The 21,819-nt window shown below is 36.7% G+C and overlaps 1 protein-coding gene across 2 annotated transcripts; it reads left to right on the top strand.

The window, feature by feature from the left end:
- Window position 1: 1 nt before the first annotated feature.
- LOC136255697 (uncharacterized) lies at window positions 2–20,092 on the top strand. Of its 2 annotated transcripts, none has more exons than XM_066048521.1 (5): window positions 2–151; window positions 14,523–14,596; window positions 14,651–14,811; window positions 18,720–18,875; window positions 19,809–20,092. In XM_066048521.1, exons 2-5 carry the CDS (start codon window positions 14,533–14,535, stop codon window positions 19,956–19,958), a joined length of 531 nt encoding a protein of 176 aa, XP_065904593.1. In that variant the 5' UTR covers window positions 2–151; window positions 14,523–14,532; the 3' UTR covers window positions 19,959–20,092. The 2 variants fall into 2 exon arrangements, with proteins under 2 accessions (XP_065904593.1, XP_065904585.1); XM_066048513.1 differs by having other exon boundaries at window positions 52–151; window positions 14,532–14,596.
- Window positions 20,093–21,819: the final 1,727 nt, after the last annotated feature.

The raw sequence follows: 21,819 nt of genomic DNA, 5'->3' as shown, positions 1-21,819 counted from the left end.
TAAGGCATGTAACCGCGAGGAAATTTGTACGTGAACCACAGCCGCCGTGGCGGAGTTGGTACCCGCCCTATCTAGAAAGTGACACCGAAAGCTGTTTACATTGTAGCTAAGATCCTTCTACGGGCACCCGACATCAGAGAATTTCATACATGTGAGTGTATGTGTATGCGTAAATCTCGGCGTAAAAGATGTGCATATAGCTAGCCCGGCCATGCCGCAGTGGCTCAGTAAGCGTGCCAATCCGTTTTTTCAGGCATTCATAATTTTTCTCTGCCAACCGTCGTGCACGTTTTATATTGTGTGTACTACTGCCAGCATTTGCATCAGATATAGCTATCTAATCCAAAACAGCCAAGCTGTAAAAAAAGAGTGCGGCCCTGAGAAAGGCTATGGTGAAAAAAGATGTGAAATCCAAGGTGGCGGCCAAGAAATGGCTGTGATGGTAGGTTAATGGTAAAAATTTTAATAACGACAATTCAGGTGAATTTTGTGCCAAGACCAAGCGGCACCAAATTCACCTGAATTGTTGTTATTAAAATTTTTACCATTAACCTACCATCACAGCCATTTCTTGGCCGCCACCTTGGATTTCACAACTTTTTTCACCATAGCCTTTCTCAGGGCCGCACTCTTTTTTTACAGCTTGGCTGTTTTGGATTAGATTTCACTTCTTTTTGTATTTGTATACCCCAAAGCCGGCCTATGGCCGGCTTTAGGGATTTTTAACCTGTCATTTTTTCTTTACTACAGGAAGAAGAAAAGATGAAGCAGGGTGATTTCTTTGTAGCTGACCTCTCTGCAGCTGATCTCTCTACCCGATGACTTGTTTGTAGCTGAACTCTCTATAGGGTGATTTGTTTGTAGCTGAACTCTCTACAAGGTAACTTCTTCTAGCTGATCTTTCTACAGGGTAATTTGTTTGTAGCTGAATTCTCTACAGGGTGATTTGTTTACAGCTAAACTGCTGAACTCTCTACAATGTAACTTCTTCTAGCTGAACTCTCTAAGGGTGGCTTGTTTCTAGCTGATCTCTCTACAGGGTGACTTGTTTCTAGCGGAACTCTCTACAGGGTGATTTGTTTGTAGCTGAATTCTCTACAAGGTAACTTCTTCTAGCTGATCTTTCTACAGGGTGATTTGTTTGTAGCTGAATTCTCTACAGGGCAATTTCTTTGCAGCTGAACTCTCTACATGGTAGTTTCTTTGTAGCTGAACTCTCTACAATGTAACTTCTTCTAGCTGAACTCTCTACAGGGTGACTTGTTTCTAGCTGATCTCTCTACAGTGTAACTTGTTTCTAGCTGAACTCTCTACAGGGTGATTTGTTTGTAGCTGAATTCTCTACAAGGTAACTTCTTCTAGCTGATCTTTCTACAGGGTGATTTGTTTGTAGCTGAATTCTCTACAGGGCAATTTGTTTGCAGCTGAACTCTCTACATGGTAGTTTCTTTGTAGCTGAACTCTATACAATGTAACTTCTTCTAGCTGAACTCTCTACAGGGTGACTTGTTTCTAGCTGAACTCTCTACAGGGTGATTTGTTTGTAGCTGAATTCTCTACAGGGAAATTTGTTTGCAGCTGAACTCTCTACATGGTAGTTTCTTTGTAGCTGAACTCTCTACAATGTAACTTCTTCTAGCTGATCTCTCTACAGGGCAATTTGTATGCAGGTGAACTCTGTACATGGTAGTTTCTTTATAGCTGAACTCTCTACAATGTAACTTCTTCTAGCTGAACTCTCTACAGGTGATTTGTTTTTAGCTGAATTCTCTACAGGGCAATTTGTTTGCAGCTGAACTCTCTACATGGTAGTTTCTTTGTAGCTGAACTCTCTACAATGTAACTTCTTCTAGCTGATCTCTCTACAGGGCAATTTGTTTGCAGCAGAACTCTGTACATGGTAGTTTCTTTGTAGCTGAACTCTCTACAATGTAACTTCTTCTAGCTGATCTCTCTACAGGGCAATTTGTTTGCAGCTGAACTCTGTACATGGTAGTTTCTTTGTAGCTGAACTCTCTACAATGTAACTTCTTCTAGCTGAACTCTCTACAGGGTGACTTGTTTATAGCTGAACTCTCTACAGGGTGATTTGTTTGTAGCTGAATTCTCTACAGGGCAATTTGTTTGCAGCTGAACTCTCTACATGGTAGTTTCTTTGTAGCTGAACTCTCTACAATGTAACTTCTTCTAGCTGATCTCTCTACAGGGCAATTTGTTTGCAGCTGAACTCTGTACATGGTAGTTTCTTTGTAGCTGAACTCTCTACAATGTAACTTCTTCTAGCTGAACTCTCTACATGGTGACTTGTTTCTAGCTGATCTCTCTACAGGGTGACTTGTTTCTAGCTGAACTCTCTACAGGGTGATTTGTTTGTAGCTGAACTCTCTACAAGGTAACTTCTTCTAGCTGATCTTTCTAGAAGGTGATTTGTCTGTAGCTGAATTCTCTACAGGGCAATTTGTTTGCTGCTGAACTCTCTACAATGTAATTTCTTCTAGCTGAACTCTCTACAGGTGACTTGTTTCTAGCTGATCTCTCTACAGGGTGACTTGTTTCTAGCTGCACTCTCTACAGGGTGATTTGTTGTAGCTGAATTCTCTACAGGGCGATTTGTTTGCAGCTGAACTCTCTACATGGTAGTTTCTTTGTAGCTGAACTTTCTACAATATAACTTCTTCTAGCTGAACTCTCTACAGGATGACTTGTTTCTAGCTGATCTCTGTACAGGGTGACTTGTTCCTAGCTGAACTCTCTACAGGTGATTTGTTTGCAGCTGAACTCTCTTACATGGTGGTTTCTTTGTAGCTGAACTCTCTACAATGTAACTTCTTCTAGCTTAACTCTCTACAGGATGACTTGTTTCTAGCTGATCTCTCTACAGGGTGATCTTTTCGTAGCTGAAGTCTGTACAGAGTGGTTTGTTTGCAACTGAACTCTCTTACATGGTGGTTTCTTTGTAGCCGAACTCTCTACAAAGTGACTTCTTCTAGCTGATCTATCTACAGGATGACTTGTTTCTAACTGAACTCTTTACAGTGTGATCTGTTCATAGCGTGAACTTTCTACTGGGTGATTTGTTTGCAGCTAAACTCTTTGCATGATTGTTTCTTTGTAACTGAACTCTCTACAAGGTAACTTCTTCTAGCTGATCTCTCTACAGGATGACTTGTTTCTAACTGAACTCTCTACAGTGTGATCTGTTCATAGCGGAACTTTCTACTGGGTGATTTGTTTGTAGCTAAACTCTTTGCATGATTGTTTCTTTGTAACTGAACTCTCTACAATGTGACTTCTTCTAGCTGATCTCTCTACAGGATGACTTGTTTCTAACTGAACTCTCTATAGTGGATCTGTTCATAGCGGAACTTTCTACTGGGTGATTTGTTTGCAGCAAACTCTTTGCATGATTGTTTCTTTGTAACTGAACTCTCTACAAGGTAACTTCTTCTAGCTGATCTCTCTACAGGGCAATTTGTTTGTAGCTGAATTCTCTACAGGGTGATTTATTTGAGCTGAACTCTCTACATGATGGCTTCTTTGTAGATGAACTCTCTATTAGGTACCTTCTTCTAGCTGATCTGACTACAGGGTGACTTGTTTGTAGCTGAATTCCCTACAGAATAACTTGCAATGTAATATAACTGAGTAAATTATACATGCAACTGAATGCTTTATTAGGGTGACTGTTCTATTAGAGTATCTCGATCTCGCATTTGCTGCACGTAGTTGCCTTTCGAATCATAACTCAGTGATTTGTAATCCGATTCTTCTGTACTACTGCAAGAACTTTCTATGATGATTATTCCAGCTACATACAGATTTTCAGCTCGTTGCTCTAAGCGGTTTGTCTGGTAGACACGAAAACTAATAATTTTTTTATTCATAAAAATCGATCGCGTAATTTTGACACAGGTTGGGTTTTGTGTCATATCTCCATGGTCTTTATCTCGATTCCTTTCAAACCACAAAAAGGCACTCCTACGATGGTTGCTCCATCTACATATCAATTTTCAACTGATTCCTCCAAGGGGTTTACCCTGTAGGCGTGACAGACCTTCGACCTTATTTTACGCAAATAATCGATCATAACTCCGTGAATGTTCATCAGATTCCTACCAAAGTTGGTACGGAGATCCGCCTTAATGAGCCCTTTAAGTGTGCCAAATTTCAGCCCAATCCGAGCACGCATTCGTGTTTTATGGCGAATTTTGCGAAGTGTGCGAAATGAAGAAGATGAAGAAGAAAAAAACGAAGAAATTAAAACGAAATTTTGTTCGCTCGTATCTCGGAAATGGCTGGAGCGATTTTCTTCAAATTTGGTATGTAGACTCCCCTAACTGGGCGGCACGTCTTTAGCAAATTTGGTGCCAATCGGATAAGGGATCACAGAGCTACATAGGTGTGAAAATTGCGTTTTCTTTCTTCCTGTTAATATACTCACGGTGTGGCGCGCCGGCTTCTTGGGCCGCACGACACACTATCGTGTGTCTTGATACACCGCGAGATGACATATCAAAACGTATGTATGCAAGGGGGTGGTACTCCAATATACCCTGTACTCCGATTTCCTCGGTCAAAGTAAAAAAATAAGCCTTGACCCTTGACTTATGCTAAAATCCGCGCTTGACCCCTTGACCAACTATTTGCATATTTTCGTAAAATTACGGTTATGTTGTAACTCTAAAAGTATCAATTGTAGGTGGCCGCTGCTGTTGGTGAGATAGCTAAGGACACTCAATACCAGGACATTGTGAATGATAATGGAGGAGATTTTATCCCTCTTGTATGTGAGACCTTTGGTGTTTGGTCACCATATGCCCTATCAATTTTAGGATCCATAGCTGACAGAACAACTGTTAGAAATGGTTTACCTCGAAAGTTTGCTAGGTGCCAACTTCTCCAGCAACTGTCTGTGACTTTGTGGAGGTACAATGCAAAAATGATACTCCGCCAGTATTCGCTTACTGCTGAGGATGAATTTCCTGACTTTGACATTGGTTAAGTTTAGTATGTAGCTAGTAATAAGTATAATTATAGTTAGGTAATAAGTAGTAGTATGGTGTAGTTTTCAGTATGTACGTGTGTTATTTAATATGGTAGTTCATTATTCAGATTGTAGGGTTGGCAATGAAAAAATCAACCTCTATAGTTTCTCCTCCAACTCTGGGTGATCAATCCTACCCAAGTCTACATCGAAACCGTAGGGTAATAATACGGTGATTCCCCTTGCTGTTTCTGTAGTGCGCATTTTAATTTTTTTGCGATTATTCAGGTTTTTTAATAAAAATGGGCAGTACCATCAATGATGCTGTTTAATGCGCTTCAATATTTCCATGAATGGTACATTACAAAAAGGGATGTGTAGTATCGGGGATACGGAGGCTGCGAGTTTGTAAACCATCGTGTGAGCGAGAGCATCAGCTTGCGTTGGCACATAAACATTGTAAAGCTCCACTTAATAAGGTCCAAAAAGGTGTCTGGGAGTTAGTGAAACAATCTTGGACTTCATTACGTGAGTTTCAGTGGGTTGATTTTTCATTGCAGACATACATGTCAAGCACCGTTTTAGCGAAAATTGAAGTACAGCGGATCACCTTTTAAGTAAGTGCATTTTGTAGAGCATGTCACCCAATAACCAAAAAAAGTACTGAGCAACATTCTAGATGTTCCTGCCCATTTTTATGAATGTGAGCCGAAATCCGTCAAAATTTACAACACGGCTACATCCCAAACGGAAGGCATTTGATCTCAACCGCACCCACCTTTTAAAACTAGACCATTGGTAGGCTCCATCCCCTAAGTAACAAGTTAATCCAAAGGGGGTCGATTTTTTCATTGCCAACCCTATCGATTGTGGTATACACTTTACAAACGAAGCTTGTCTTTTGACCTACTGCAAATTTCTTGCTTGACTTTTGGTTTTCGTCATGACCGATCAGAGCACAGCATATATTGGAGTGCCACCCGTTTGTGTAGCTATGGGATTTGTCAAATCAAGCATTTTCAGGTGGTTAAGGCCATCATTATTAAATTCCTTGTTTCCCGTCACCACCCGCATCAATTTTTAGGTAGCTGCACCAAATTTAATTATAGATCAGGCCATACCTACTTTAAAAAGTTGTTGCTCGGACCTGGCTGACCTGATTTTGCACAGATTTTAATTAAGAAAAGAAAAAAATTAGATCACATGTCACCTAGAAATTTATTTTTGCAATTGCTGCAAAAGATCGAGATACTCTAATAGAACAGTCAGTTAGTACAATAATATTTTGATCTGAAATATAATGCTAGCTGTCTGTAATCACTTAAAACCAGTGTGTTCCTCATCCCTGGCTGTGATATGATAGCTATATATTGAACTACTAGCTATGTTTATCAGTTTACCAATGAAGCAATCTATCAAACCTTTGATGTGACCCTGTCAACAGTCTATGCAAACTACCTGTACTAGAAGGGATTTGACAGGTCTGCATACAGCTAAATGTTTCTTTAATGTAGCTTATTGATCTATTTTGAAATTGCTAGTGTGGCTTGTAACCAGAAATCATAAACATGTCTAGATAGCTGGGGGTTTTTTTTTGTTTTTTTTTGCCTACTGACTGACCCATTTTGTTGGAAAATAAATCTGAGCAACAACTTTTTCAAATAGGTATGGCCTCACGTGAATGCACTATTTCATGATAGAAGGAGGCACAGAGTGACCAAGTTTTAAGGTAAATGCATTTAAACATAGTAAAAGGGTGGAAGTATCTCCATTCTACTTCAACAAGATGCATGGGCGTTCACTCCTGCATGGCAGCCTTCAAGATCGAGATACTCTAATAGAGCGGTCAGAGACTGAAATAACAAGAATCAAGTGTATAATTAATAATCAATAATCACCTGCTGCCCACATCAGTTTTTGTTCCATTGGGGACGGGAAACAATCAATATAATGATGATGACCTAACATTAAAAGTTTTCAAAACACTGGGTTAAACCCTTATAAATTAAGAATTATGTATTAAATCTAATATCTGTTTAATATCTTTTTTGAAACCTCAGCTTGATAAAACAGGCTGATCATAAAATCTCATCATTCCTTGTCATTCGTTGTCCAATGCAAAATGTGTGTATTTTACACTACATACAAAAACACTAATTAGAACCTTTAACTCACAAAATCTCGACAGCACACCATACAACAAAACAAAGCCCTTGAATTTCTCTATTCATTGCAGACTGAAAATGTTGCCATAGTGACAGTTATATACTGCTGTTGATGACACAATATGCACTCCATATATTAACCTATTGGAAAATTTAATTATCTTGGCAGGAAAATCCCAATTTACAAATTGTTATCCTCAACTAAATTCTCTAAATTTGGTATCATTCTATGTAGTGAAAGATGCTTAATAAGACTCTGACCATACAAATTGTTAAACAGGTTAATTACAGAGATATTTTGAAAAAACGAGTGTTTTTATGGGCATTCTGAACATGTAAATTTTGCAGCACTAGGCTCTTTTTTAGCCTCTCCTTTGTTACTACACAAAGAACGTACACATGAATCAAATCACCTTTTATCGAGGAATCTAATAAACCAAACTTCTTGTCTGTCAACCAGAGTATGCGAAAGTTATGGCATCTTGTTTAGAAGACGATGTTATTATATGAAACGGACGTAACCTATTTGGAAATCCGGAATATCTTACAAAAGTTTTGATATGAGAAGGTGTCAATGCATATCCACCTAGCCACTCCCCAGCTTGCTCCCCAGTCAGCCTCAATTCTTCATCCACTTTGCTGGATTATTACAAAAGCATCTTTGGCAGGTGCTACAACAGGGAGCTAGCTAGCTAGTTGTCAGTGGCCAAAAAGCTAATTCAAGGGTTGTAAATGACTTTTGGCTATAGTTTTAAATGGTGATTGCATGGGCTAGTTGTATATAAAGTCAGACTAAAATACTACAGAAAAGTATAAAGTCAAAGTTACATATATGTGTTATGCATCTTACCTCTCTTTTAGTTTACTACAGCAAGTACCTTAAGATTCAATATTGAGATAGTCATTTTCAAAGTTTTTCATTTTGTGGTCCAAATTTTCTTCTTATGATTATGACTTCAATTAATTTTCTTTTTTACTGTCCACTATTATGCTAATAAAACAACAGTTTACTCTAAAAAAGATTAGCTTGTACATAAATACTACATGCGTACATAGTTCACTAGTTCTTGTTTTCCTTCAGCTTGCTATTTCTTTAAATTACTTCTAGGTTCAGTGCAGTAATTTCTCTCAAATTCAATCTTGTCACAGTTGTGTTTCAAAAATTTCCTGGGGGAGTATGACCCCCAGCAGACCCCCAATAGTTAGTTAGAAATCATTTCAGTCTTGTATTATATGCAACACAAGCCCTTTTCTCACTTTTACTATTTGGATGATCACAACAATAGCTACAAACACTAAAATATGTTCTTCATACACAATAGCAAATTTAGTCTAGTTTGGATCATGTGTATTAACTCACCTCACCCCTCCCCTTCCCGTCCAGTTGTAATTAAATAGTTTTTTAGCCACTGATCTTTGGCACATCCCACAGTCTTCATTTTATCCCCTTACGTTTTCTTTTCTTCGTCTTTAAGCTCAGGGAAGTACTTAGAATGCCATGCACTCTGCCACTACCATAGGCCAAGAAATGTTCGGATTATAAAATCAGTATTTTTTATGGTTTAGACATCAATCTTCATAGAAATCGTACAGGAACTACAAAATATTTTAATTTTCGTGGATAAGACGCCCACAAAATCCAGAAAAATTTGAAACTTTCTTGCCCGACTGTACTTCACTAAGAACATTTCTACTCAAAATGTGGTGTCCGTGCACAAGCACATTATGATACATAAATGTGATGCTGCCATGTCTCCTATATAGTATTTATACAGGTTATAGCTGAACTATCTGAAGAGTGATTCTTTACATGGCTGAACCTACTGCAGTGTACTAAATACGTAATTACACACCTATCAATGTATTGCTACACCACCACCCCCTTGGGCGTACAAGTTGGGCTTTACAGGGGAAATTGACATAAAACTTTCAATAAGTGCCCAAGTATTGTTTGCTGTAACTTTCTATTAGGGATGCGGTGATTATGCTGGCATAATTTCGGGCATAATAGGTATGTGTGGGAATCAGGAATTATGCTAGCATTTTGAGGTGATTATAAAGCTTTAGCAGTAGGAAAATCTACAGATTGCACACTTCCGTTAAAAAAATCGAAATACTCTAATAGAGCAGTCAGAAACTCTAATAGAGCAGTCACACTGAATATTATTTAGTCTAATAAAGCAGTCACATTGAAATGAAATACTCTAATACAGCAACCAGCTAAAGAATTCAAGACTATTTGAAGCTTAAACATCAATGAAAATGGCCTGATACAGCATATTATTAGCCAAATATGGCGGCATAATTTTGGGAATAATGGGCAATTCTTCAAAGCATAATAGATGATTTTTTGAGCGCTGCTCAAAAGCATAATGCTCAATTTTTGGAGCATAATAGCCTCATGCCTACTTTCTATGCTATGTCAAATTCTACATTGCAACTGGGGCCAACAGTGGGGATTTGACACAATAGATTTGCCCTACTATGGGGCATTTGACATTTGGCAGTGTCAAATCCCCACTATAGCCCCATATATATCTGAGGGGGGTAGTGGGGAAATGATTCTGGATAAAGTGTAGAATATTGCTCTACTACAAGTTTACACCGCTCAATGAAATGAATGCTTTTCATTGTGGGTTTCAGTTTTCTAGGACACATGCAGTCAGGTACCAACTAGCACTAAGGCAGCGGCAGTTTTAGGGGAGTTTCTGAGGTTTCCAGAAACCCCCTCTGAAATAGCGCGCGCCCCTACGTTTCTTCTGGGTGATAAAATTTCAGTAAAAATTACAAAGAGTTATACATACTATATTATATTATGGCTTTTTCTATTAGCTAAACTTCATACTTTTGCCTTTGAAATCATCTTCACAGCATTCAAAACCACGTAGTTACCTTTTTTTGGTCTTCAACTTGCAGCTAGGCTGAAGTTGCAATTCCAGAGAACCCCTCTGAAAATTTCTAGATCCGCCTCTGTAGGGCATGACAAAGCAGCTTCAATCATTGAATTTGCTATTATAAACATGTATCATTGAATAAAATGTGATATAATGATTATGATTATTGGAAGCTCGATTGGAAGATGCTCTGATGATAATATTTTTTAAAGGTTGGTATTGAGTCAGATAGTTAGTGAATGTCTGGACATAGATATAGTGAAATCTCTGCAGGCCTGGAGTGAGACTGGGGTTAATGGGAAAATATATTTTAAAAGACCGAGATTCTCTAATTGAACAGTCAAACACTCTAATAGAACAGTCATTGCATGCAACAGAGAGAATGAGAACCCAGCATTTAAATGTTTATCCCCAGGAGGCTAATATGTTTTTGGAATGGTGCTGCAAATGCATTACATACACTGAGCAGTTGCTGTCCTCTGAATACCAACTGCTACAACTCAAAAGATCTGGAAATCATAAACAATGCATAATATTTTATTTGCATACAAAACTACAAGACAATAAAATGTGTATAGCTTCTGAGGGACTATAGAAATGCCCCCAGATCCCTGCTCTAATATGCCTATATGAACTTTGGAGCACATGACACCTCTCCATTTACATTGTATCACATGGAGAACGTTCCTGTACAAAGAAAAGAACACAAAAATTAAAAGCATAATGCATTTCTGAAAAGCATAAAAACAAGCATAATAGGCAGAAATTTGGGGAAATACCAAAAAGCATAATAGGCAAATTTACTGTTTGGATAATCGAGGGTTCGGATAATCGAAGTTTGAGGTCCTACTGTACCATGATGATTATGAATGACAGAAGTAACAATAGTAGTTAGTATAGTGCAGATTTTATTTGTTACGTGCTTGCACATTTTTGTACTTCTAGTAGTATGTTCAATACTCTAACGTCAGTGGATTTGGGGATTAATTTTACCCAATTTCTATACTGAGGCACAATGATGATATGGAAGATGAAAATTACAATAGTATTGTATTGCAGATTTATTAGACCATGTGTTCTTATATTTACAGTATATATTCGGCTAATAGATGCACATTTCCTAATACGGAACACATATAGAATGTTTTAGAGCAACCTAGATTTTCCATTGCATATATGAAATTTTATGTAGCATTGAAGCTTGATTTCTAGGTAGAAAATAGGTGAACTGAGTAGCTGACAACATCGGTCCATGAGTATGGTTAAGGCTTTGGAAGTTGGGTCTGGTTTGAACTCTGCAGGACAAGTTTTTTGTGCACTTTTTACTACTTGATGACTGTTTCTATTGACCCTGCAAATTTTACTGTTTTTTCCTTGTATCTCTGTAGTATTTCTTTTAAACCACAAATGGAATCAAGTTACGAATTTGTGTTCTGTGCTAGTTTATTTAAAGAGTGCAAAAAGAAATATACAGTAAGTCCCACAAAAAATCAATGAAATTTGATTTTGAGGGCTTGTATTTCACGAATGCATATGGAAAGTTAAGTGCCAAAGGTGGAGTACTGCTACATATAATGCAAAATTTTTCAGGAAAGCATCATGGAGTTATATGCAAGTGTAAAAACGTGTTTTCTTTCTTCCTGTTAATATACCTACAGCGTGGCATGCCAGCTTTCTTGGCTTGGCTACTTGACACATTTCTTTGTGTCTTGATTGACATAAAAATCACTTTTTTTTCTTTTATACAAGGAGCTACAGCATTTAATGTGCCAATTTTTATTGTTTAAACCACAAAATGTTTAAGTTGTTAATTTTCTATAACTGGTTCACCGAATGAATAATTATGATGGCTTTATCAACATTACTGCATTCTTTGGTCAAGAAATATCAAATCAGTGTGTTACTAACAAGTACTACCTTATACTTTATGTAACAACTTTAAACAGACTGGAGGACCAGGTGTCCTACAGACCTTCAGCACTTGTGCTGTAAAGCATTAATAAATAATAAGAATTAATGCAGAGGATTTTTGTGCATGCACAGTTGTTTACATGGTGTGGGGATTGTCTGAGGGCATTGATTGTCAGTAGTGATCATGCTTGTGCAGAGGCCAATGGACTACTTGTGCAGGTAGTAACTCCTCAGGATTTTGGCTACAATAGAAAATACATTGCTCAAAGTCTAGCACATAACCATGTCTTATCAGGAAGTCACAGCCAAGAATTATTGGCGTGGATAGGGCCAAGCTCCTCTTCCTCACTGAACAGGATAATTTTTACAATGACATTGACCTCCACCTATATCTTAGGAATTTTCCTGAGATGCAAGTCATCCAAATTTGTCTCACATACATTATTCATTAACATACTTACAAAACTGTGCAGTATCTGATTGCTGTGAAAATTAGAACAGAGGACCAAAGTCCAATTATGGTATCAACTTTGGTGTAAAAATATTTATTAAGATTGTTCACAGAAACTTATTGTTACACCTACAAAAATTGTTGTCATGCCTACAATAAAAAGGACTGTTAACACACAGTAAACCACTTATGAAACAGGTTTGTGGTTAGTCTGTTGGTATCGTTAATATTGTTCAAAACTTATTATTATTGTGAAAAAAAACAACATTTGAGATAAAAGAAAATCTGCAAACAAGATCATATAGAGCCATAAGACACTCTATAAATTTAGTTTTAAAGTTTTATTAAAATGTCAAAAATATGACTATATATGAAGACGATGACAAAAATTAGAATTGATAGGCATTAAAATCATCTGTGGATGCCACTTGTGATTTTTTCACTACTCTCATTTGCAGCTTGACTACTTTAGATCTTACAATTGCTGAATTGTATGTTATAACTCCTCAATCAACAGCTGGATTGTTAGTTTGTACACTTTAAGGTCAGCGACTGGCTTCTGTTAGCAATTTGTCTGACAGGTGTGACAACAAATCATAGATACCTGTGATTGTCAAAAAATCCCAACAAAGGCATGTGTAGTGTCCAAGCAACATCTAACTGTAGAACTTTCATGTCATATTGCTGAATTATGCTTGCCTGAGGATGACTATAGTCAGTTAGTCAGTCACAACAGTCAGTCAGTCTTAGAAATTTAAAAAAAAGTCATAAAACTCACAAAGCATTTTGAATCATTTTTCAAAGGTTTGATCATGGCTAACTGATGCTATCATAGGGCAATATGGACAATAACCACAACGACAAAATTTGATGTCATAATTAATGAATGGCCATGTTAGTGTGGGTCTTCACAGACTTTGGCACACAGCTAGTATTCAAAATAAAATGTTATTTTTTTACAAATGGAAATCAGGAACTATAATTAAGGTAAGAAGTAATGCATGTACTATTAAACTGTAACAATGTTAAACTCGCTCTAACAAGGAAGGCAGACAGAAAGTTTTAAATTTGGACACAAATAGGCTTGTTTGTATTGCATTATATTAATACTATATGCCTCACCTTACCTTTTTTCATATTTATAAACACTATTATATCATACCTTGCTCAACACTTCCTGTACAAAGTTCCCACACTAGTACAACCATTTTGTTTTGTGACATCAGAAAACGTCATTGCAGATATTGTCCATTAGGCAATGTAGGCTGTTTCTGTCAATATTAAACCATCATGATCTCAACTATATCAAAGCTGTGAAAAGGGGAACAGCCTATACAAATTCAGCGTTAAACATCCTGACCATTTAGCAGACTCCTGTAAGCGTTCAAGTGTTAATCGGATGGCTGCAGGTTCAAGGCTTCCCAGGATTTTTCTCCTTTCTCCACCTTTTCAAACACACTTTCTGTAACAACTTTAAACAGGCTGTAGGACCAGGAGTCCTACAGACCTTCAGTACTTGTGCTGTAAAGTCTTAATAAATAAAATAAAAGGGCAAAACCAATATAGGTGGTCACAAAGAAATGGATAAAATTAATGTTATTGTCAATAAATTTTTAATTATATAGTGTTAAAATTAACATCATTGCTTCCAATTCTTCACACCACTTCATGACTCCAGCTGTTTTAAGGCCTAACTCTTTTACGCAGCTTGGCTGTTTTATTCTATAGATGTGACAAAAGCCAACCTTAATTGTTTTCTAGGCAATAAGATAGCAAATGATACATTGTCAGCTTAAGGCTGTTGCTTAGCTACATAAATAACAGAGCAAAGTTTATTTAAGAATCAGGAAAATGTAAGTTATAAAACTTGGATGTCTGAAAAGGCTATTTGTCAGATCAGGTCACAAATATTTTGTTTTATTGCATTGGAGTTTCTTATAATATTGTTCTTCTTGAGCACTTACATACAATTCCATAAAGGATTACTATTTCATAGTAGTAAATCGCCTGTAAAGTACTATAGTATTATTTGAAAGCAATTAAAAATTATGAAGGCAATTAAATTTCTCTGTATAAATATACTGACAAGAGTTACCAATGAATATGTGTAATGACAGATTCTGTAGGATGGCTGCAATTGATGGTCATGTATCACCAACATATGGAAATGTAGCATTTAACAATGAAGAAGGTGTGTATGAGTCTTTCATAAGACAACATAACCATCATGTCTGTGGTTTTACAGGTGTTTCAACAACTGCCTTTAGTCCTACACATGGCAATCAAGGTACCCACGGCTACGACCAACCACCAGATTATTACCTTCAAGCAACAAGCACTAAATATCCCTCAGTGGCATATCATCCTCAAAATAGTGAAGAAAAGCAAGTTGTGATAACAACACAGGTACATAGGTATAATAGTGATGTATAAAAATATTCATTGGCGATCCAAGGTGTTAGCTTAGAAACTGTAGTGATTGCACTGTTAATGTATTCAATCAACCCATCAATTAACCAGTCATTCAACCAATGCAATCCAATTGATATGTACACAAATGTAGTCACCTAAATCTTTATTGCTACTTCATTTATGTAAGCTTCAGAGATGACAGTTAATTGATCAGGTATATTTGCTTTCAATTTCCACAATTTATATGCTTAAGATAAAGCTATATAATTTAGTGGCCTATAGTGCTTAGCTGTATTGTGACGGTCCACGGCCATTTATGACTTACAATTTCTTATAGCCTAAGTTGTGGGTAACAGGGATAAAAGTTGTGATGACTGATGAAGGATTACTGCAGAGTAATCACTTAAACAGGATTTGATATGAGTTAAATCACATACATTGGCAAAAACTATATCAGGTTACTATGTAGATGTATATTTCCACTTGATAATCATACAGTATGGTAGTGCTGTACATTAAGGATCATGGAGATTTGGGCTTTTCTGGCCACAGAATCACCCAAAAAACCAGCTTCACAAGACCATCCTGATGCCTTGGCAGTATATGCCTACCTGCCTCTATGCCTGCCTACCTGCCTCTATGCCTGCCTACCTGCCTGCCTGCTAGGCTTGAGCCAATTACGCTTTGCTATTATGCTTTTGAACAGTGTTCAAAAATCCAGCCTATCATGCTCAAAATTATGCTCTCAAAATCAAGATTATGCTCTAGAGCTGACTGTTTTATTAGAGTATATCTGCGTTTCCTGACTGCTGTATTAGAGTAAGTGACTGCTCTATTAGAGTGTCTCGATCTTATTTCCATAAACAGTTAAGAAATAGTAAAAATAACAACACTGCAAGGTTTTTAATATGAAAATGTAGTAATAACATGCAGTGTGTTCATGTTGTGCAGTATTTTGGTATGCGCATTGTGCATTTTAATTAAAATTCTTGAAAATCGTCCTATTATGCTGGCATAATGCTTGATGCTTTTGCTAGTCCATTATGTTCGAAATTATGCCGGCACAATTGGCGCAAGCCTACTGCCTGCCTGTCTGCCTGCCTGCCTTCAGACAAGTGTAACTCGATAATGGCTAAGGCTGCGGGCTTGATTCTTTCATTGTTTGATGTTGTTTCATCCCAACGGGTGCCTTTTGGTACATACAATGCACGCATCAGGGACTTACTTTTGTCCTCCTTAGTGTACCTTTTCTATTTGCTGACAGCCCAAGATATTGATTCGCAGTAGCATGATGGTCTCCCAGCTACGTTTGTAAAAGGAATTGTCCTTATTTTTCATAGAGACTGGATTGATTGCAGAGGCACTTCTCCTACTGTTCTCCACTTGTAATGGGCAGAACATAGCTGAAAACAAAGCATAATGGCCATTTCAGTTTTGATTCAGTACTTGATAATTGGGGCACACAAAAAATCATCTGTGGTGAATGGATTGATTGCATAGACACTTCTCCTACTGTTCTTCATTTGTGTTCACAATGCTGTGTAACGGGCTGAGAATAGCTGAAAGTGAAGTGTAATGGCCACTTCACTTTCCAGTTAATAATTGATATTTGGGGTGCACATTCAGACAAAAACATTAACTCAGGTACCGTGATGCAGTATGTATGGGTTCACCAATTATAATAATGCCATAATACTGTTGCAGAAAATATACAAAAAATTAAAACTTTAAGTTCAATTAGGGATCATAGAAAAAGTAGGGAAACAAGGGAGGTCGCCTACGCATAATACTAGTGGATTTAATCCCTAATTCAGTCTATAGCTACCCATGACTGAAGTAGGGATTAAATGTCCACTACCATATTTGCAGGTATTGGGGACCTCCCTTATTTCCCTACTTTTTTCTATGATCCCCAATCGAACTTAAATTATCCTTATACTTGTTATTAGTAAAGTAAAAATAGGATGCATGTTATGGCTATATTAGCTATTATATCCCAGTGAAGCCATACTTCACAGGACAATATGGTAGTGCAATAACTATCATATTGTCCAGTAAGGTGGTAAACACCAATGTGCAATGTTGACAATCAAAATGCAGTATCAGCATAACATTTAATGCAAACTGAATATGAAGCCATGTACATCAAAGTACCCACAGTCTTTTACTTAGATATGAGCCAGTTTAAATCATGGCAGCCATAGGTAATAACAATTGTCCTTAGTTGTATATATATATATGAAGCCATATACATCAAAGTACCGACAATCTTTATATGGATATATAAGCCAGGTACAGTGCTCCCTCAATTATCTGACCCCTTGGGACCAAGACATGTTCAGATAATCAAAACCCATTCATTTATATGTGACCTGGTCTGCGAAAAGGGGTCTTATAGCCATTCCAAATTGTCAAGTTTGACTAATCATAACTCCTCATGTTTTCAACCTATCACCGTTTCATTACACCAAGCCATAGTGCTATGTTAGGAGTATAAAGGGACCAAATTTTAGGGTGATACCACATTCACAAGTCAAGTTACAAGTTGCCAAGTACATGCAATTGAAAAGGTTCACATATACAGAATCCTGTTCAAATTCTCTAATAGAACATACATCTTAGACAAAAAAACAAATACTCTAATAGAGCAGTCATTTCTGCTGTCTGGATAACCAAGTGTTTGGATAATAGAGGTTCAGATAATTGAGGGAGTACTGTATATCACAGCAGTTATAGAATACTTTAGTTATTAACACTCATCCTTGGCTTTGTCTTGGAGTCATGTCAATATTCGACTCCTGCTGTGATACAAGTGTGAAGTTGAGGATGAGTGTTAATGAGGCATTCTACAACTACTGCTTATATACCACTAAGGTTTCTAAAATTAGACAGTTCCTGTAAACTTTATGACTTCATTGGGATATGGATCATTCATTCTGTGTCAAATAATCAACAAGAAATGTAGGGTCACCCCTTATATTTCAGTGTGGTTGTTGTGGTTCCTGTATGAAAACTTGGGTTCATCTCTGGTTACAAAATATATGTGCACTATTAAAATGACACCATAAACTAGAGCTGTGACATTTAACTGGTTAACCGATTAATTGACCAGTTATTTTTTTTTTTTTATGAATTCAGTTATCAGTTATTTTTTCTCATAACCGAATAACCAATCCCTAATATTTTCACTCAAAATGTATGGTTTGGGTACTGTTTTCATTCTTCAACATTGATATCATACTTGTTGTAGGATTCAGATTTACGTATAATGACTTGTTGCCTATTGAGGAGTCCTCTGCATCTACGCAGTCATTCCTATGTTAGGGAAGTATGGTGGGATTTTACTTAATTATAGAGAAGGTAAACATATGTCTGAAAAGATCTCACATGTTTCTGGACAATAGTGCATTCAAAGTTTACCTGTCCAATAAGGAACGTTTTTAGACAGTATAGTACACAAATCACCAAGGAACTTTTTCAAACTATTTCATGTAAAATAATATTCGAATACAAAAATAATATTCTAAAACAAAAAGAAAGTGAATTACAGTAATCAGTCTCCTAGTTAGGTGGTATAAAATTACATTTTACACCTCTTACAAAAGAAGAAAATATATGGTTTGACATGTACATTCTTCGAACAATAATTGATCTTGCCAGATTGGTACCTTTATTATTTATCTATCTACTCTTCGGTGATACTGAAATTATACTAGCTAGAGTATTACGTTTATATTGAAGCTTCACAGTATGTGCGCATTATTATAACAACACATGTCATCAGTAAGTATTTGCAAGTCCCTGTCGTGAATATCTATTGTGCTACAGTGGGGGTCTTTAGCAGTGCAAGTATTTTACCTGTTTATAATGTGAATCAGATGTGTTTACTTTATTGTGTGCAGCCAAGAGCTCAAAATGTACAATTGATCCAAGAACAAAGAGGTGATGTTGTACCAAGGCACGCAAGTATAATAATTTGCTGCCTCTGCACTTTCTCTTGTCTGTTGTGGTGTTGCTGCTCACCTTTGGCAGTCACTGCTTGCTGTCTTAGTGGATATGTAAGTTAAATATAATAACTGTATACATATACACTGGTAACACATACTGTGTATACATATACACTGGTAACACATACTGTGTACTTGTACTGTATATAGTGACATTGCAGGTAATTAAGATCTACATATACCATCGAGCTAATGTTCCTAAATTTATTTTGCATGGGGAGCTGTGATGTAGCCACATCAGGACTATAGCCCTGGTAAATTACAGCTTAATTATCCTTGGTAACTGGAGCTCAACTGGTCAGTTTAAAGTACTGTTAGCCCTGGTAATGATAGCCAAAAGCCCTAGTAGTGCTGGTAATCATGAACGGTTAGCTATTTGCCTGTGATGGCCGCGGGAAGAACATCTAACTGCCAGTATGCATTTTACAAACACACTGTACTTTTGATCAAACTACAGTGTGCAAAAGATATGTTCTGTGTAATGAAACTAATAAATTTATCGAGAAATGTATACAGTATCACAAAAATTTATTGTCACAATTCATGCAACATTTCCTGAATGGAAAGTCACCGAAATATCATTTATGACAATTTCACATACAATTCCACTTATACATTTCCTTTACAGGAATTTTGCACATTTGTGACATTTGAGTTTCTGGATATCGATCGATTAAGGAAATGGCATAATCCATTATGCACATAGCCACAGAAAACATACTGAAAATTTTGTGTGTGCAGTGGTATAGCGGAGACAGAGAACTGATTGGTAACAAAAACACTGTAGTTTGTGCTTGTTTATAATGCATTCCCGACTATGTATTGTAAAACTGCAAAAACTAAAGTTGCAAAAGTTTATGAATGACCAAGCACACTATTATTAACACTGGCACAATTTGATAAAATATATTAGCTAGGTAATTTTATAATTATACTGCATATCATACTACTATTTCAACTGTTAATTTCTCCTCCTATTGGTAGGCCTGCTATGCAACTACAAGGAATGAAGATCCTCGACCATTGATGTATGGAGCTCTCTGTGTAATTATTTGTAACTTGCTCGTGGTGGTTCTTCCAATTGGGGCTGCAATTATATATTTATTTGCCATATCAAACGATGTTAACAGTTAATTTGATGCAACTATAGACACATGTTGTAGTTAGGGACTTGAGTTATTGCTATACATACGTGCCTATTAGTATTTTCTATTTTTCATTTTGCATACATGGCATGAGCTATATTTATGATGAATTTGATGATATGATGCAATTTGATCTTTATGTAGTGTAGTGATACTTTATAAATGACTTTTCGTCAACTAATGGGCTGTCAACCCAGTAGCTAAGTGTATAAGCCTAAATGCCATTATTAATCAAACAATGCTTGCGAAAAGGTACCTTTTTCACACACAAAATTTGACACTTTGAGTTTTTATCATTGCATTTCCATGAGTAAAGTTACTTTGAAGCCTTTTAATCAACAAAGTATTAAAGTCACTAAACCAACAATTAATGGTGCTTAGGTGCTTGATGGCTGGAGAAGCAGCTAGCAGTAACAGAGACAAGTAATTTATGATGTTGGTCATTAACAGCTATTATACATTTTGTAAGTAAGTAATTACAATCTATACTATGATGTGAAAAAGTGTGCAGCCCTCAATAAGACATGGTAGAAAAATTGTGAAATCTAAGTTGGTGGCCAAGAAATGGCTGTAATGCAGGTTAATGGCAAAAACAACAATTTAGGTGAATTTGGTGCCAAGACCTAGAAGAACTCATACTGGAAAGATGCCATATCTTTTTCGTAAAGCATTTACACATGCTGCATGGTCATCTACGAAGAACTTGTACAAGGAAGAAGTCATACTAATACAGACACTCCATTTGTGTCAGTCTTATTATTTAAGACAGGCTTGGGTCACTCCAACATGATATACTGTTTCCTGTCCACTGCCCACATGATATTGTAGTCAAGCCAGAAAATCCTGTTATTCTGTAACTGACGTATTCTAAGTATCAGGTAATTGTTTTAGTCTGGACTCTTCAGCAATTGAAGGCAAGCTGGCTGGTTAATTTAACCATTATGCTTACAACTTTACTATAAGCCCATGTTTGTTGTTAAATGTACAAAACATGTGTTGTGCATGGTTGGGTATATAGTATTTATCATAAGGAATAGTTTGTTCAAGCTGGCCAGGATGGAAAACAGGTCGAAGAGATCAGATTGGAGTGGCCTCAACCTACATATACATGTAAGTACTGTGTAGTTGTCACTTATAAGGGGAGTGTCAGAGATTTTTTGGGAATCCTGTCCAAACACTTTACAGTGCCTGATAAGAGTTTGCTCACCGTCAACAATAACCTTTTTACTGTGCCATGTAGCTATGTGTAAGCAGTTTTACTATATCTAAAGCTTTCAAGAAGTCAAAGTCTGCAGTATAAGATCTACGCTTAATATGCCAGCATATAATTTAAGAATTGTATCCAATTTTGTGAGCATAATTCCAAAATAAGAGTGATATACTGCTGACATTGAGTTTGTAGGAGTGTGGTCTGAAAACTTATAAAAGATCCACTATATATGTATATAGAACTTCTAATATTCTAATAGAGCACTCATCATTTCGTGTTAGAAAAGTATCCTGCTATATAAGTGAAGGATTAAACTTCCCATTATTGTAAATCTTTAGCATCAAATACACACTACTGCATCTTATCCATGTCTAAATCTACACAGTTTTGCTATGATAGGCTACTATATACATATAGCTAGATCCATATAGCTACAGTAGTAAACTCTAAAAACTTGGTCATTACAACTTTTCTCAAGATGGTCTAATTGTAAAAAGTATCCCTATTTTACCTACTTACTAGGTAGCTGTATAGAAGCCTAGGTCTGACGATGGGATGTTTTCTTTTTTGCCTAAACTAAATTTAGTAACTTTAGAAACATGAATAAAAATATATGATACAGATACATGCATAGAAGAAT

This window comes from Dysidea avara, chromosome 1 (assembly GCF_963678975.1).
Source record: "Dysidea avara chromosome 1, odDysAvar1.4, whole genome shotgun sequence".
In the NCBI taxonomy this organism is placed as follows: Eukaryota; Metazoa; Porifera; class Demospongiae; order Dictyoceratida; family Dysideidae; genus Dysidea; species Dysidea avara.
The sequence above is the reverse complement of the archived record's forward strand: the minus strand, read 5'-3'. Positions and strand labels throughout refer to the sequence as shown.

Coding starts and splice junctions, on each gene's coding strand:
- LOC136255697 (XM_066048513.1), top strand. Junction 14,812..18,719: donor AAGTTGTGATAACAACACAG/GTACATAGGTAT, acceptor TATTGTGTGCAG/CCAAGAGCTCAAAATGTACA. Junction 18,876..19,808: donor CTTGCTGTCTTAGTGGATAT/GTAAGTTAAATA, acceptor TCCTATTGGTAG/GCCTGCTATGCAACTACAAG.